This window comes from Oryzias latipes, chromosome 2 (genome assembly GCF_053564925.1).
Source record: "Oryzias latipes strain Hd-rR chromosome 2, Olatipes_Hd-rR_3.1".
In the NCBI taxonomy this organism is placed as follows: domain Eukaryota; kingdom Metazoa; phylum Chordata; class Actinopteri; order Beloniformes; family Adrianichthyidae; genus Oryzias; species Oryzias latipes.
Genome location: NC_136238.1, coordinates 12,133,164 through 12,149,763, shown reverse-complemented (window position 1 = coordinate 12,149,763; position 16,600 = coordinate 12,133,164). Strand labels below are relative to the sequence as shown.

At 39.1% G+C, this 16,600-nt stretch overlaps 1 protein-coding gene across 1 annotated transcript in view; it reads left to right on the top strand.

Annotated features, from left to right (window-relative positions):
• LOC101175225 (NALCN channel auxiliary factor 1) overlaps window positions 1–16,122 on the top strand; it is a 42,275-nt gene extending 26,153 nt beyond the window's left edge. The window contains exons 2-3 of the mRNA XM_023963593.2: window positions 10,279–10,450; window positions 11,320–16,122. Coding sequence (XP_023819361.1) covers window positions 10,279–10,450; window positions 11,320–11,618 — 471 coding nt within the window. The 3' untranslated portion in view covers window positions 11,619–16,122. The remainder of the gene's footprint in view (window positions 1–10,278; window positions 10,451–11,319) is intronic.
• The last annotated feature ends 478 nt before the right edge of the window (window positions 16,123–16,600 follow it).

Here is a 16,600-nt window from a genome sequence, read left to right as displayed (position 1 = left end):
GGACATCCGAATCCACAAAACACACAGATAAAAACACAAGGATTTTGAATGAGAGAAATGGTATTTATCACTTTTTCTGTCAACTTCCTGGTTAACTTTGGCAGCAACATCACAGTTGCTTTATATCATTTTACAACAATCCTTTTTTCCCTCCTCAAACGTTTGCTTGCTCCGGTTCCAGTAGATCGATGAGAAGAGGATAGTGAATATAGATAAAGCAAAACCTAAATAAAAAGGATTTTGTAACTAGAAAACACTCAACAGCGATTCCACAAACTGACTGTATCACCAGATTCTCCTAAAACTTTAAAATCATATATTCATTTTTTTACTTTCAAAATGAATTTGCTTCCTGTGATTGTTGCACGTTCAGTTTGCTTAGTTTATATTCTTAGGATCCTGCATTACTCTGTATTTTAGTGCTGTAATTAAATAGCCTGAATTTTATTTTTACTACACTCTACTGGATTTTTATAGATGGCGAATCAGCAATCTCGGACGCAGCTGATATTTGTATCCAAATTTTGGGAACAGATTAGGAATATTGGAGTCTATGGATACTCGTTTACTGCCCTATAAGACATCACATAACTGATCACCAGATTTTTGTACGATTCTTAATGAAATATTCATCATACTTTTTATTTAACTCATTTGCGTAAACTGAACATCATTCCGTTTTTTTAATGATCTACCAAAATCCCAAAATACAATTGTTAGTTTTACTTTGAAAATAAGAACCTTCACCAACCCTTTACTTTGAAGATTTATCTACTTTTGCTGACGGTAGCGTATATGTTTAGTTTATGTACCGTATTTTTCTGAGTATAAGTCGCAGCATTTTTTTATTTTATACATAGTTTGGCCGGGGGTGTGACTTGTGCTCAGGTGCTACTTCTGTGTGATTAAAAAAACAAGAACCACTAGAGGGCACTGACTAAACGCAGAAGAAGAAGCTTTGTTCAGTCTTATGTCGGGTTTCGTAGAGTTGCTCACAAACAACAGAGGATGAATAATTCAACAGATTTAGTGATTTGGAGGGATATAAAGATCTTATTTGACTTGTTATAATGTTATTTATGGTTATCTAATTAATTTCTCTTATGTTGTGCTAGTATACTAGATTTCTCCTATGTTTCATAGCGTGTTATGGTAGTAAATTGTGCAGACATTCACTCTATAATTTTTTATGCATTCTGTTATGATTTCAAGATGAAATGTTGGTTCTTGTTCCTGTATTTTGTTAAATACATTTCTCCTAAAAGTGCGACTTATACTCCAGTGCGACTAATGTATGATTTTTTATTCTTCTCTTTTATACATACGGGATTTTAAATCCAACATTATTGTGCAACTTTAGAGCAATCATTACACTGACTAAAGTTTATACTTTACCATATTCATAAAAACCGTGAATCAGCAATCTAATTTTTACTCAAATTTTCTGGAACGAATCCTGAATATTCAGGAATTTGAATACTCTTTATGCTCCTAATGCAACCCATGCACTTCTTTGGGTTACAGGGTTGCTGGAGCCTATCCTAGCACTGTCAGGTGAAGGCAAAGTTCAACCCTGAATGTTTTGCCAATCCATCGCAGGGGCCAGGTCCATGCAACATTGGGCAACATTGGTGCAAAAACAATTGCTGATCTCTCCCCCCCCCCCCCCCCCCCCCCCCCAATTTGAGCCCTCCGTTCAATGCAATACAGTATTTTTTTTTTAACAGACTTGATGTATCAAATTGATATCGATTCAAGTCACTTTTTCCCCCTAAATCTTAAATCTATAGGTACAATCTATAGCCTGCAAAAACGTCAAGAAAAAACACCCAATTAATGCATCTTAATGCAATCTTAAATCTTAAGTTCCAACTTATTTTTAAATTACATTTTGCAGAAATGGTTTTTGTTCATGTCATTCCGATAAATTCGGAAACTTTAGTTTAGAAATAGCAGGTGTAAATGACCCCCATCTACTGAGAAATTAATTAAGACAAATTCTGGTTGAAGTTTTCTAAAAACTTAGTACCAAATTGTACGTCTAAAATAGAAAAAGTTTCCACAAATGAACACTCAGATATTGGAGAAAGATTTTTGTATATAAAGGACATTTAAAAAAACAGTTTCTACATTAAAAAGGTCTGTTTAATGACAAACTAAACATTTTTATTAGGATTATAACCCATTTTTGTTCATCTGAACCCACTCCTGGTGCAGTCTGGTGATTCCCCCTGTTTGTCTCCTCTCCGGTCTAAAACCGTGCGGCGACGGGGAAGCCCTGCGGCGAGCCGGAACCCAACCGTGGACGAGTGCCCTCAGTTTTAAAGGAGCTGTCATCCTGTGACAGCTATTTGCTGTGAGCTGGATGCTGGTAGAATGGCCAAATCTGGCCCCCCTGCCTCCCTTTACTTCTAGAAATCCATTGTGAGCTGAACTGCGGATCGCCTTTGAGGGAAACTGACATCTTTAACGAGGGTCATTTTATGACAAGTAAATGTTGTTAGATGATGCTGAATTTAGCAGTGCATTGTGGGTAATATGGAAACACTTTTGGGACCCACAATGTTTCTTAGTTTGGACGGATTCCAGCAGTTTTTATATCTTTTAAGTCTTTATCTTTATATTAATACCCTCCAATCTGTTTCTTCGTGGTGTTGCTAAATGTTTTATCAGCTAACGAACATTTACTTATTTTACTATCCTACTTTCTAGAAACAGGAGAAACTGGAAAACGTCTCAAAAAATGTAAATTCTTATTTAAAAAATACAGTGAAAAAAACTGAATATAAAACTTCTTTTCGAGGGTTTTGAATAAAATTTGAGAACTGCCAAAAGATATAATATCTTTATTCAAACCCTACTATTTTCTAACTCTTATGAGAAGTTTTAAAAATAAATCTGGAATTCTAAAGAAACTATATGATTTTCACTAAATCCAGACTTTGCTTGAAGTTTTCAATAACAGTAAAATAAGATAAAAAACAATTAGGTAAGGCTATATCTTACGATTTATTCAATTCTAAATGAGATAAATAATAAATAAATTTGACTCACTAGACTGTTTAGAAATTGCAAATTTAATCTTGCCTGCACAATTCTTACTATGCACAAAAGTTAGCGTAGTCACAGTGACGTTTGCTTTCCTGGTAACAGTCAGTTTTTTCACTTGTTGCAAGTAAGGTTGGGAGTTGCTGGTGTTGTTAACGCACTGATGCAGTTGACATGACTAATGCGGTTAACACGGCTAACGAAGCTAGCGCGGCTAATGCTTTTAACGCAGCGGGTAGCGGTGTTGGACTATTTTTTTTTTTCATGTAGCTAACAAGGTTAGGAGTTAGCTTCATCACAGAAACTTTTGCCTTACCGGCATTGGTCAGTTTATTTACCTGGTGCAAATAAGGTTAGGAGTTACAGGTGTTGTTAATACGCTAACACGACTAAATGTGGAGAAAGGTAGTGTGCCCTGTCTCAGTGGGTGGAGTTTAAACATCTTGGGGTCTTGTTCACGAGTGAGGGAAGATCGGAGAACGAGATTGACAGGTGGATCGGAGCAGCGTCTGTTGTTTTGCGGTCGTTGTATTGGTCCGTTGTGGTGAAAAGAGAGCTGAGCCAGAAAGTGAAGCTCTCAATTTACCGGTCGATCATCGTTCCAATACTCACCTATGGTCATGACTGGAAAAAAACTAGGTCTGGGATATAAACGGCTGAAATGAGTTTCCTCTGATGGTGGCTGGGCGCTCCTTAGATATAGGGTGAGAAGCTGGGTCACCCGTGGAGAGCTCCACATCAAGAGGAGCCAGTTGAGGTGGCTCTGGCATCTGGTCTGGATGCCTCCTGGACGTCTCCCTGGGGAGGTGTTCCAGACATGTCCCACTGGGCGTAGGCCCCCGGGGGAAGACCCAGGACACGCTGGAGAGGCTACGTCTCTCGGCTGGCCTGGGAACATCTCGGGGGTCCCCCCATAGGGGCTGGAGGAAGTGGCCGGGGCAAGGGAAGTCTGGGCATCTTTGCTTAGACTGCTGCCCCCGTGACCTTATATATGACACAAGTTCTAAAACAGACCATCCATTGACGATGTGCCATATAACAAGGTGGGCTTTATAGTGTGGAAAATAAGGTATATTTCTAAAAACAGATAATTAAATGTTTAATAACATTGCTAATGAAGTCTGATATGTTTTTGATGTAAATTAAAGTCTAGAACCGCTGGTTTCATATTAAACATGAAATCATAGAGAAGAATGCCTTTGCACTACAGATAAGAAGCTAATTTTCTTCTGTATCAAATGATTTTTAATACTAAGGCTGCTGCTATTTGAAAGAACTTGAAGCTTAATTTAGCCGATTGATTTAATGCTTTAAGAAATTTGCTGTTACGCTCTGGACCGAACCATTTTTCTAACGTGTTATGCACCAAACCTCACGTGCCAAAAACAGCTGTGGGAAGCCCCGGCAGAAGCACGAGTACCATTCCCGTCTGTGTCTCTGGGCATTGTCTGAAGCGGCCTGAAGCTGTACGACGACAGAGATTTTTGAGTGCCAGCTTCCAATTCACACTGATCACACATTAGACTGATCAAATCAGACCCCAGGCCTGCTTCCTGACTAACTCGATTTGCTCCCGCACGCCTTCCTTTTCACGTTGTGCACACATTCACACTCAGACACACACACACGCAGGCCTAGATGCACGCTCAAACACGTGCACACAAACGAAGAACCGACAGAGAGTGGGGCAGTACCTATTGAGCTCTAATGAAAAGCAGAAAACGCTGTTACCTTGGCAACTGCCAGCACACATCTTCAGGAGGACCCAGATTTCCTGTCTCTCTCTGCGATTGTATTGTTTTGGCTCTCTTTTGATAGCCGCGGCATCCCTAGACGGATTATCTCACCGCGGCAAAGAATTTATGCAAAATCATCTCAAAATTAAACAGCAGCCATTTGTGCAGACAAGAGGGCTGCCTCGCCAAAAATCCCCAGTCGCGGATTTAACGCCTCAGACGCTGTAAAATCACCCCAAACTCCTAAAAGGCAAGTCATTGATCCTGGCTGATAATGCTTTGAGCCCGTTTTTTCCTCTGTGCATTCAGCTGCTGAGGCCTTTGATGACAGGAAAAGTCCTGCCAAAAACAGAGGATGATGGGAATTTATCTCAAATCATAACCTAGAATATAAAATCCACATTTGATAAAAAACTATATTGTTGAGTTTCTATGTAAAGGTCTCTTAATTGTACAGTAAAAGCACAAAGTCCCCCTTTGCATGTCTGGAATACATTTAATTGAACAAAAAACTCTGTGCTCATCATTACCATTCTCATCACTGTAATCAAATTATCATAATTATTATAATTGCCTGTGCACTGTTTGTTATCTTTGTTTGTTGGCATAAACAGGAAACCTATCAGAGCCCCACACGGGAGAGCTGATGATTTACCTGTGTGCGTTTTACCCAAACATGCTGGCTGCTAGGCTACGGCGTACAACCAACAAACCTTACAGTTACAGAAAACTTTGACTCCTCCAATTCCCATCGAGTTTTCTATGATAAAAGAACTGGAGAAAACATTAAGCGGCATGCTTTTTGCTGTGACATAGTACATGATGAATGGCAGACACAATACTCGGCAGATATTAGACCAAAGGTTGCGAGATTTGGTACAAAAAAAATTATTATATTAAAGGTCCTATAGAGTTCGGAGCTATGATATATGGAAAGCAATTGATATTAAAAATAAAAAGGACATTTAAACAAAGCTTAATTTAAAATTTTAAAGCTTAATTATTACATTTTAGAACAATATCTTAGAACATTTACAGCAAGATTTAGATCTTTGTCTTTATATGTGGGTAACATGGATTTATAGCCATATGTGCTCCTCTACAATTAAAGAACAATGAAAAATGACATAAAATATTTGCATAAAGTTTTTTTATTTTACTTTCCTTTAACATTAGATAAGATATCATAATAATTTCATAACTACAATGTATTATTTAAATGTCTCTACTTTGAGCTTCAGTTCAAGATATGTATGGAAAACCATTGATATCCAACCAAAAAACCAATTACCCTTTTTTTCCTTTTTGTTAAATGAGCTTTTTTAAAGGCAAAATAACTTTGTCAATTTAGAATTTTAGAGTAATGCATTACTTTTTTTAAATTGATACATAAGTATATGCTCTTTTTGTTCGGAAAGCCATCATGATCCAAATAAATGGAAATCTAGTTGCTCACTCACACTCACATCAAACTGTGGGATCCACCTTATCAAAAAAACAACAAAAAACAGGAAGTCAGATTTTACAATTTTAAAAGAATTTACAATAACTTGCACGATCTACAGTATATGGTGCAGAACATAAGTATTTAGTTCCTACAATAAGCAAAAATTGTGTTCCTGTAGCGTCTGAACACTAAGCAATGGACAACCCAGAAACAACTCGGAACACGGCAGTTTACTATCAAAGATTTATTAAAAGATTTGGATGGTGGCCATAGAATCTTTATCTTCCTGAATGGGGCAGTAGAAGAAGGCGTACAAGTTGAGGGATTCCCAGCAGGAATTAGAAAGTTTGTACAACTTTGTAGTCCTGTGTGGCCGTTTTTGTAGTCAGAACTGGAACCGGCTGCAGTTCTTCACAGACCTGTAACTTCTTCTTTAACCCATAGGAACACATGGTGACATCAGTGTAACAGAAACATATCAGAAATGGATTCTGTGGCCTACTTGGCTTGTGGTAAAATAGACATAAATGTATTTTTTTGGGTCTAGGTTCCTATGGGTTAAGAAGCTCTTCCCTCCTCTACTTGTTACCAGTATTAATGACACGTGTTTGGATTGTTGTCTGTGTAAAAGACACCTGTCCACACCCTATGACTGCAACCTCTTCACCGAGACTAAAGAGTTGTCAAAGTACACTAGGGACAAGATTGTTCAGCCGAACAAGACTGGAATGAAGCAATCTACGATAGGTTTTGTCCTCTTGTTCAGTAAAGCAAATATAAAGCAAATATCAGCTGGATATTCACACAATAGAACCAAAAAAGTGAAATTATGAAATGTTCACCTTAAATACCAATTTTTATGGAGTACTAATATCTGGGAACCTGAAACTGAATCAAGATCTAAAAATGTTTTATTTTTATTTTACTTGAAAACATTAGTTTGTTTGAATAACACGTGGTTTACGCTTTAATTTCCACATTTTACCGCTTGGTAAATAACTCGCCCAGTACTAATGGTTTGTTTTGTCTCTGATTTATGGCTCTGCTCCTGTTTTGCTGGAATATGTCAGGCAGTCAAATTAACTCTATTAGTGCCTTTCATCACCTAATAGCAGCATATTTCCTTCATTATTTGACAGCTTTGCTTTGCCCTGCAAGGCAACAGGTAATCGGCAGTGTCACCACCCACAGAGGAGAGACAGCCTAGAGTTTGATTACGGCACTAAAGGTTCAGATGTGATGTTTTTTAATAGATTACAGTGAAGCTCTGTTAGTAATCTGTCACTAAAACTAGTTGAGCTTTTTAAGTTGCTGGGAAAACTGCTACTATTTTTAATACATTAATAATAATATTATAAAATACGCAAGTATTTTAACGTGAGACAAATTGTCATCCGACTTGTAGCTAAAATATGTTGCAATTTCTAGACTTTTTATGAGAAAGTTTCAAATGATCTTGCAAAGAAAATAAAAAAACAAGAATTTTTCTATTCAAAATTGATGAAACATTAGAGCTAATCAAAATTATCATCGTCATAAGGCATCATAATATTAAAATTAGATTAGTTTTCATGCTGCTGGATTAAGACAGCAGATTGTCATATATGTCTATAATTGATTGTTGCTGAATATTTGAGTTGTTCAAATTGACCAAGATCAAATATTAGCTAAGTCTCCAAATTTCGAATCAAGTCCGTTTATTTTCAATTAAATCCCATTTGACTGCAATATTTTTTATCTTAGTCAAGCTAGGCACTGTGCATTAAAAAACTCAAACATTAAATTAACAAATAAATGGATAAAACAATTAAAAGTAACATAGTACAATAGTAATAAAACTAAAACACTCCAGCAGAGCAGAGTCTCATGCTGTGTCAAAGTCTTTTCTATAAAATGATTTTTTTTCTTCCTCTGTGAGCTTGGTACCTCAAGGAGAAACTGACCTGAGGCGCCATGGCGGAGAAAATGGACATAGAAGCTCAATTGGTAAATATGTCTGACTATACAAACAGTGAGAAGAAACTCCCAAGTCCTAAAATAGAGCCCTGCGGAACCCCGAACAACAATGGCGCAAAAAGGTTCACGGGTCTTTCAACCAATCAAGTACAGTACCACAAACCCATGGTCAGTGAAATCATGTGGTCTACAGTCTCAAAAGCAGCAGACAAAACCAGCAAAATTAGGGCAACAGTTTATTTTAGAAACTTATAAATTATAAAGACGGAGCAATTTATGCTAGCCCTGTTGTGGTTTGTTGTTGACATGGTACGTAGCTAATGCTAGCATTCCTTTAACAAACTGAGTTTTAGCGTTACGTAAAAGGCATGAGGCACAACAGGTGCAAAAGCATGCAAGTAATGTAGTACATATTCGTTTTTTTTTTATACTGACACAATAATTTGCGCAATTCAGGCACTTTGGTAACAAAAGCCCTATCTCGTGTCAGTTTCTTTCTATTTTGTTAACTACTGTATGTTTTAATAGATTTTAACCATTTTAAGCCTCGTTAAATTCAGTGGTGAAGAAAAAATCAAGAACATAAATATTAATAAATCATTATTATTTCCTCATATGTTTTAATTGCCACCTTTTATTTACATAATTACAGATGCAGAGCGTGTTTTGTTTTCTAGTTGATGCTTCATTTCAGACTGGGACATTTTTAAGCTAAATTTGTTGAAATTTAAATATGTGTAGGCGTTAGGAGGTCTGTGCCAGATAAGTTGGTAATACAACTGACCCGCTTAGTGCTATCTAACCTAAATGCTAACATAACATCACCAGTCTTAGCTATGTCAAACTGCAATGCTAAAGAGATAAAAGACGCTAACCTACGTCGCTAATTTACGATCGAATATATATTTTCACATGATCATTGATCAGTGTTAAAACTTTTTATATAACATAACCAATAGTTTGCTCCGCCTCCAAACTACTTGCTAAGATTGAGCGGGAGAAAGAAACGAGAACTTTGTCAAGTCCACCTACCTGACAATCAATGAAACACACCCCTATTGTCTGAAAATGTTACTATTGATTCATTTGAAAAAAATGTACTTCTCCATATGTCATGAATGAAAAATAAGGAATGATATATAGAAAAAGCATTTGAAACAAGATAATTATGGTTATTTTTAGTTTGAAAGCTTATTTTTTAACATAAGTACAAAAAGCCAATTACTCCCTTTGGAATTCTTGCTCTAGTGGTCAGTTAAGGAACTGCAACATTTGGTTCGCCTCATGATCAGAAGGTAGAATTAATATGTCAGGACCAGTCACATCTTTGATGCCAAAATTAGTACATTGTTTTTGTTTATTTGTTGTCTTTTTTGGGGAGTTTTCAAAGTTGATGGATTCAACCTGAAAGCTGAATACAAAAAAGAAATGTTTAAAGTTATGGTTAGTTTACCAAATATGAAATAAATTCCATTTAGTTTTCATAAGAAAAACCAACCCATTCTGGGTGCATATTAAACTAAAACTGCCCCGAAATCCCACATTTTTGGTGCTCGATGTTGCTCCACACAGAATTACTGCCTTTTACTAGCAAAGCTGCTCGTGTTTCAAAGGTCACATGGGTTCATTTGATTGGTCATGCGAGGCTGGAGGCTGATGAGGCATCTCTGTGCAGCATGCCAGGGAAAAAACAACCATCCTAGCTAAAATTAAAAATGGGTACTGAGTGTGTTCTGCCCTTGGTTCCCGGTATTTTTTATTTTTATTTATTTTTTGGTTAAGCTCTGAAAGCCTGAGGCTTTGGCGATTACAAATCACCATCTGTTTCCATCTGTGTATTTTTTTTATTAGACCCTGCCTCATGGTAAAGACAACAAATTTAACCTGCAGATTAAACTGTGGAAATAATTAGTTAAACACCAAGCCCATGTGCCATTTCTTTTACTTCCAAAGCGTTCTAGACTGTTAATATGCATCTGTATGGATCCAAATTTAACACAGCAGAGGCTAAAAAATCTTCTTCCAGTCCTCCCGAGGATCATGAACCTGCATCTATTTATGTCATTTTCCTCCTCTCTTTCTCCTACTTAGATGGCCTACAAGCCCTGGCTGTGTGCTCAGTATTTCCCCACCGCCAAGCAGTCCTGCCAGAACAAGATACCGTGCTACCAGTACTGCCGGGAGGTCCAGCAGAGTTGTCCGTTCATTTTGCCCGACAACGATGACCTGATCCACGGCGGGAACCCCAGCTTCATCTGCACAGGTAGGCATCATCCAGAGGAAGAAAATAAATAAATGAATAAATGAGCACACAGACTCTGTAAAGACGGTGGATTTCTGATGACATCTAGTGGTGTGGAGAGGGTACTGCAGGATAGTTTTTTTCGGCACTTGAATTGTTAAGGACTTATGATTTACACACAATATTCCGATGCGTATGAGCGGCATAACATCCTACCAAGCTTTTGTACATTTCAATCTTGTTTCAAAATAAATAAATAAAAAATGGCTGACATTTCTTATAATAGTCAGCAGTGGCTCTGCGGCACTCAAGCCACGTTAAAATCCAGGCTGTCGCATTTTGTCAAAAATGGCTTCCCTGAGAGATTATAGTTGCATGCTCATGCACTTTTCAGGTTCGGGATGAGGAAAATTTCCAATAACAAATATCTGTGATGACGAGTTAATCTCATTTTTGGATGGAGGTGCTTCTGTCTGTCATCCTTTTCAAGCTGCTGATTTGCCAAACTGTCAACAAATGTAGGTTTACATTTGTTCACATGGTGGCGCCGGGAAGGAAGGATGAGTTTATGGACACTTTTAAAAAAGTTTTTGTGTTTTATTTTTGTCCGCTTTCACCTACAATTCTGTGTATCACAAACTTGTCTTCACGTTTTTTTTTTTTATCTGCTTTTCTCATTTTTTTTTAAAGATTTAAAGGGCCTACATCATTCAAAATACATTTTTTTTCAGTTTTAAGTGTATTGTAATGTTGGGTGTTGCTGATTGTATTTAAGTGAAAGTTCTGCCAAACTTTTTGTGGTTCTATTCGTCAGTAGAACACTAGATTTGAATAAAGAGACTCCCTGGAGATCAAAGTTAGCGTTTTCACTCCGACTGGTCTGTTTCCAGGGCTCCTGGAGAATCATCCGACAGAACGAGACGCGGAATGCTGCGACGTTCGGTGGGAAACCAAAACGGACAACCCTTCTGGCGGCACCCTCAAAAGAACTGCTTCTTCCTGCCAACCGGAGGGGGCCTCAGTCACGTCCGCCGCCACCCAGAGACTCTGCAGCGGGCGACTGAAGATCTGCCTGCTGGCCCTTGTCCTCCTACACACTGTCATCATCATTTCGGCCTCCCATAATTCCACGCTGGTGGGCGTGGCGGCCAGCTTCTCACCAGAGGAGGGCGCGTCGAATGAAGAGTGACCGGCGGTTTTTCAAGCAGGTGGAGACACACGCTGGAGGTGTCTCTAAGGTCCCATGAAACGTTGCGTCAAAGGAGGCGGGGAGGGTTTCATCTGCAGCCCAAGGTGCTGGTACCGGACAGTGATCCCGCCCATACGTTTAAGGACCGCCCCCTAAAAGACCTGACCTCTTGCCAACCTGCTCATTGTTTCTATTCCCTCCTAATGTTTTCTAGCCCTTCCTCTACATCCTTCCCGTCCTTCCTCCTCCTCCTCCTCCCGCAGCGTTTTAAGTGCGTCAGAGGAAAAATCGGACAAGTATGCGCTCATACGAACTCATTGTTAACTTTAAATTCTTTGCTGCACTTTTTTTTATTTTATTTTTTTTCTGGTGCAACAGAATGTTTCGACATATCAATTGTGTTCCACTTCCTCTTCATCACTTTAGAGGCGTCTTCTTCAGTACCTTCTACTGGATGTTGCTCCAGGGCCTGCTGTTATCAGCTCATGCATCACTTGGATGTGGGGTTTTATTTATTTTTTTCATTTTTTTGCTTCTTCAGAAAACGACATGTATGTTTCTTCTGTGTTCTGGTGTACGGCTTGTTTTGTTTTTTTGTCTTTTTTGTTTAACCGGACCTTTCCCTGACCCCTTACGACAGTACATGCCTAGGCATTTTAGGACCTTAAGTGCTCTAAGACTGGCTCGCTTTGTCTCCCGGTTTGCTAGCTAGCCATTTTAATGGATGCTGAGCTCACCGTCTTGATGGTTCGGGAGGATTTTTGGGGGTTTGGGTGAAGTGTTGGTTTTACCTCACATGGTGATGCTGCAGACAGACAGGCTGCCCCGCTGGCTCGTCTCCACGCTGCTGTACGTACGTCACACTTGTCATACACGAGACTTGCAGGGACAACTTTGGGACACTGGAGTTGCATGAAGCCAAAACACCGGTGGCCTCATGGTGGCCTCATTTATCAAGCAAGCTTCCCGCTGCTCTCCAAAACTTTTACGACCCAAATTCTGGACCTCACCGTCAACGATGTGGCATTTGCTCTAGGGAAACAAATCCACCAGATTCAATCATACCGTCACAAAAGTCTGAAACCTCCAAAGAAGGGGGTCTGGAAAAGAAGTGATGTTTGATAAATGAGGCCCCTAGATCTTTGAGTGCCTCTCTGCTGTGTGAACCTATTGAGGCAATAGAGCCATATAGGTTATTAAAAAAAGAGCTTGGGTTAATGTCCCAAATTGTAGGCAACCGGCCAGTCAGTCAATCAATCAAACCACCAACTCTTAAATCCCCCGTAGGCGACCTGATCAATAGCTATCTTTAGCCACGTTTCCACTGAGCGGCACAGCTCGGTTCCCGTTTTTCCTTTGTGGTTTTCTCGCCGTTGTTCACTGCGGTAAAACTGCCGACATGACCCTGTAAGGGGGCGGAGGTCAGAGGTTAGCTAGCTTGTAGTAAACCATTGTCTTTTCGCTATGTTTGCGTCGTGTTCTCCATTCTCGGTTTGAGGTTGCAGTACAGTGTTCCCTCGCTGTATCACAATTTTGCAGTTTTTTTTCAGTGCAGTTTAAAAAAAAAAAAGTTTTTTAATAAGGCACTTTGTTCTGCATCCTGATTGGCTGTTGTCAATTGCACAGCTTGATCCGGTTACTCAAATCTTCGATCACGATCAGATCTTTGTTTTCATTTTATAATACCGGACGTATATTTGTACGAAGGTTTGAACTTTGGGAGTTCAAACACGACGAGAGAAGTGTGAGAATGTTCGTTTCGGGTTTTGAAGCCTCAAAGCATCTGGAATTCTACTTTGATCACCTATCGCAGGTTATTTGTTGAACGTCTGCCCTGCGATAAACGAGGGAACACTGTAGTTCTGTCCTTAGCATTACTTTTATTTTCACAATGAAATAAAAATAACACGAAATTCGACTAGTGTCAAGCTCAAAGCCGTCTCACACAGCCACTATGTCCACTTTACACATAATTCACGGCTGAAGTTTCAGTCTTTCGTGATCCATGCGTGATATATGTAAGTCATGTGTTCGTCATCCGTCGATGTGCGCAGATGTCCGTCAAGGGTTTCAGCCGACGGGTCTTTACGTGAATTCAGTTTTGAGCTGTTTTAAATTTTTTGGTCGGTTGAGAATTACAAAGCTTATGTGCATTTTTCGTCTAACGTGACAGCGTAATTTTTGCAAGCTGCATTCGGAAATTTGTGGCTTTCCACGACCGTTCCACGTCTTCACATACTTTTCCCCCTGTGTACCACCTGTGTATAACTTTAAAATCCTGTTCACTGTGCACATATAACGTTCAAATTACGTAAGTGACGCCCGAAAAATCTAATCAATTACATCAACATCACAATAATCACACACGGTTCATGTTCTACGTTGAGTTACGTGTTCCTTGTGTGGTTTATGCGTACTACGTCCGTGGTTTTAACGTGGTTATTTCATGATATATCTGTGAAAATTTCACGTGCCCAAAATGTACGTAGTGGCTGTGTGATACCGCCTTAGAGGTTAGAGTCACTGATGTTCAAATATGTAGGTTACGTAATCGCACTGCACTGATATCGCAGTAATTTTAATTTGTCACAGGATTGTCTGAACACACCACGACAAAACTTACTTTTGTGATTTAAAAAAAAGATTTCAGTGGGACTCAAGTGACTAGAGTACTTTATAATGTCAGGAATCCCTGATAACATTTCAAAACTTACGACGCATACGTGCAGTATAGTGAGATACGGCCATAACTACGGTAGTGCTGCACGATATGAGGAAACTCGCAATTTGCGATATTAGTGATCAATATTCTGATGATGATATAACTTGTCATACATGAACAAATAGCAAAACAACCAAAAACATAATTTCCATTTCACTGCAACAGTTTAATTCAAATAAGAGTCAACATAACTTAAATTATACTCTAAATGAAACTAGTCTACATAGGAGGCGAGCATCTAACATCAAAAAAGTCACCAATTGGATGGATGAATCCGACCATTCTGATTCGTCCGACCAATTGGATTCGTTAAATACTTAAGGCTGCCGTAAGATTGTTTTAGCACATTTATGGTCACCATTTGTTGCAATTTCTGCCGTCTTTCGCGATATGCGTATTGTGCACAGCTTGATATCGCGATTACGATCAATTTGCAATTTATTGTGCGGGCCTCGCCATAACTGTTACAAACTATTCAGACATGAGATTCAGGTTAGTTTTATATGAATTTTTAGTATTTTTCCAATGTCAGATGTCGTCTAACATCATGCAACCCCCTCCTCTTTTGTCCCGCCCCCTGTTGTTAGGATACCAACATTGGAAAGGGTGCAAAGTTCAGGCTAAACTTTGATTGCAAACAAAAGAATATCAACTTTTAATAGACATGCTCGGTTTGTTTTTTTATGAACCAATGTGGCGCTTGCACACCTGGCAGTGCAGAAACGAGTTAGTGCCAGACTGTTCTGGTCCGGACTGAACCACGCCGCTCAGTGGAAACGTCACCACGGACTAGCAAAAGGGCTGTGTTAGAGTAAGCGTTGAAGTAGTGGGAGGAGTTTCAAAGGGCTGATCCATCTGGTTTTACTGCATTTAGTTGTTTTTTTTTTGTGTGTATGCGTTTTTTTATTTTCACCGCTACTGCTGGTAAAGACTGCGACACTTAAACAAGACGGATTTTACCAAAAATAAAAGTTACGGACGCTGGTTCTGTGGGAAGAAACATTGTTTCGTACGTTTTATCGGCTCTAGTGATTAGCGAAGGCGTTCAACGTTTTAAATCTGCCTCATGGGTTTCAGCCCCTCCGCACAAACCCCGCCCTTTTGGACTGATTCTTGCATGATCTTCTCGTGTGGCGCCTCGCTCATTCTTTCTTCGCTAACCCCAACGAGGACGACGCTCCCGTCAAAGACGACGTACCATCCGGAAGCGATCTGATTTCTGTAGATCTATGCAGACGAACCCCGCCTCAAACATCCCGCCCACCATCACTGCCACACCCCCATTCTCCTTTCTGTTGTAAATATGTCCCGAGGATCCCAAAGTTGCCCCCCCCCCGTTGGTTTCTCACTGTACTTTTTGTTTGCCTCCTTGGTTTTTTGTCTGTTTTCTGAAGCTGTTGCCGCATTTTTCTGTTGTCTAAAGCAGTGGTGTAAGTTGATGAGTAGGCTTAAGTTGGATGTTAAAAAGACGAAGTGAAGAGGTCGTGAATAAAAATAAATAAATAAATATATATAGATATATGAGGAGCGTGACAGAAAAGATTAAGGCTGAATGAAGGAAATGGTTCAAATATAGAGAAAAATTATGATAAAGTTATCATATTGTCATACTAGAGATGCTTTAGTTTGCTAATTTACTTTCTTTTTTTTCTACAGAGGACTTGGATTAAAAGTTATTTATAAAATGCGTCCCAGAAGTCATGATCTTTTTTGGACGTAAAACGAATACATTTATTAACATTTTGTTCAAAGGAAAATAAATATAAATTATGTTAAACATTACTTGTGTTGGTGGATTTTATATGTCCTTTTCACTAAGAGTTATGGAAGAAAGTAGCAAATGTGAAGAAGTCCTTAGACATTTTTTTGTTGTTTTTTTCCCCTCACTTGTCACTTGACACAAGAGGCCTTCAGGTCTCATCTGTTTGCTTAGATTTTGGCCATATTTTACTTTTACAACATGGGTTACTGCATCTGCAGACACACGAGGTGTATATTTGAACAAACTCATTTTGTAAGTTAGACTATATGTATATAAAACATATTTGAAACCATTTTTTTTGTTGGACCGGACAGAAATGAAGAGAGAAGGATTTTGGGTGTGTGTGTGTGGGGGGGGGGGGGGGGGGGGGGGTGAATATAGAAGGGGGGGGGGGGGGGTAGGTTAAAATCATAAAGCAACAAGTTGCTGGAAGTAGATGTATAACAAATCTAAAAGGGGCGGGGTTTGTCCAAACACACTTAGATGCCTAATATGCCA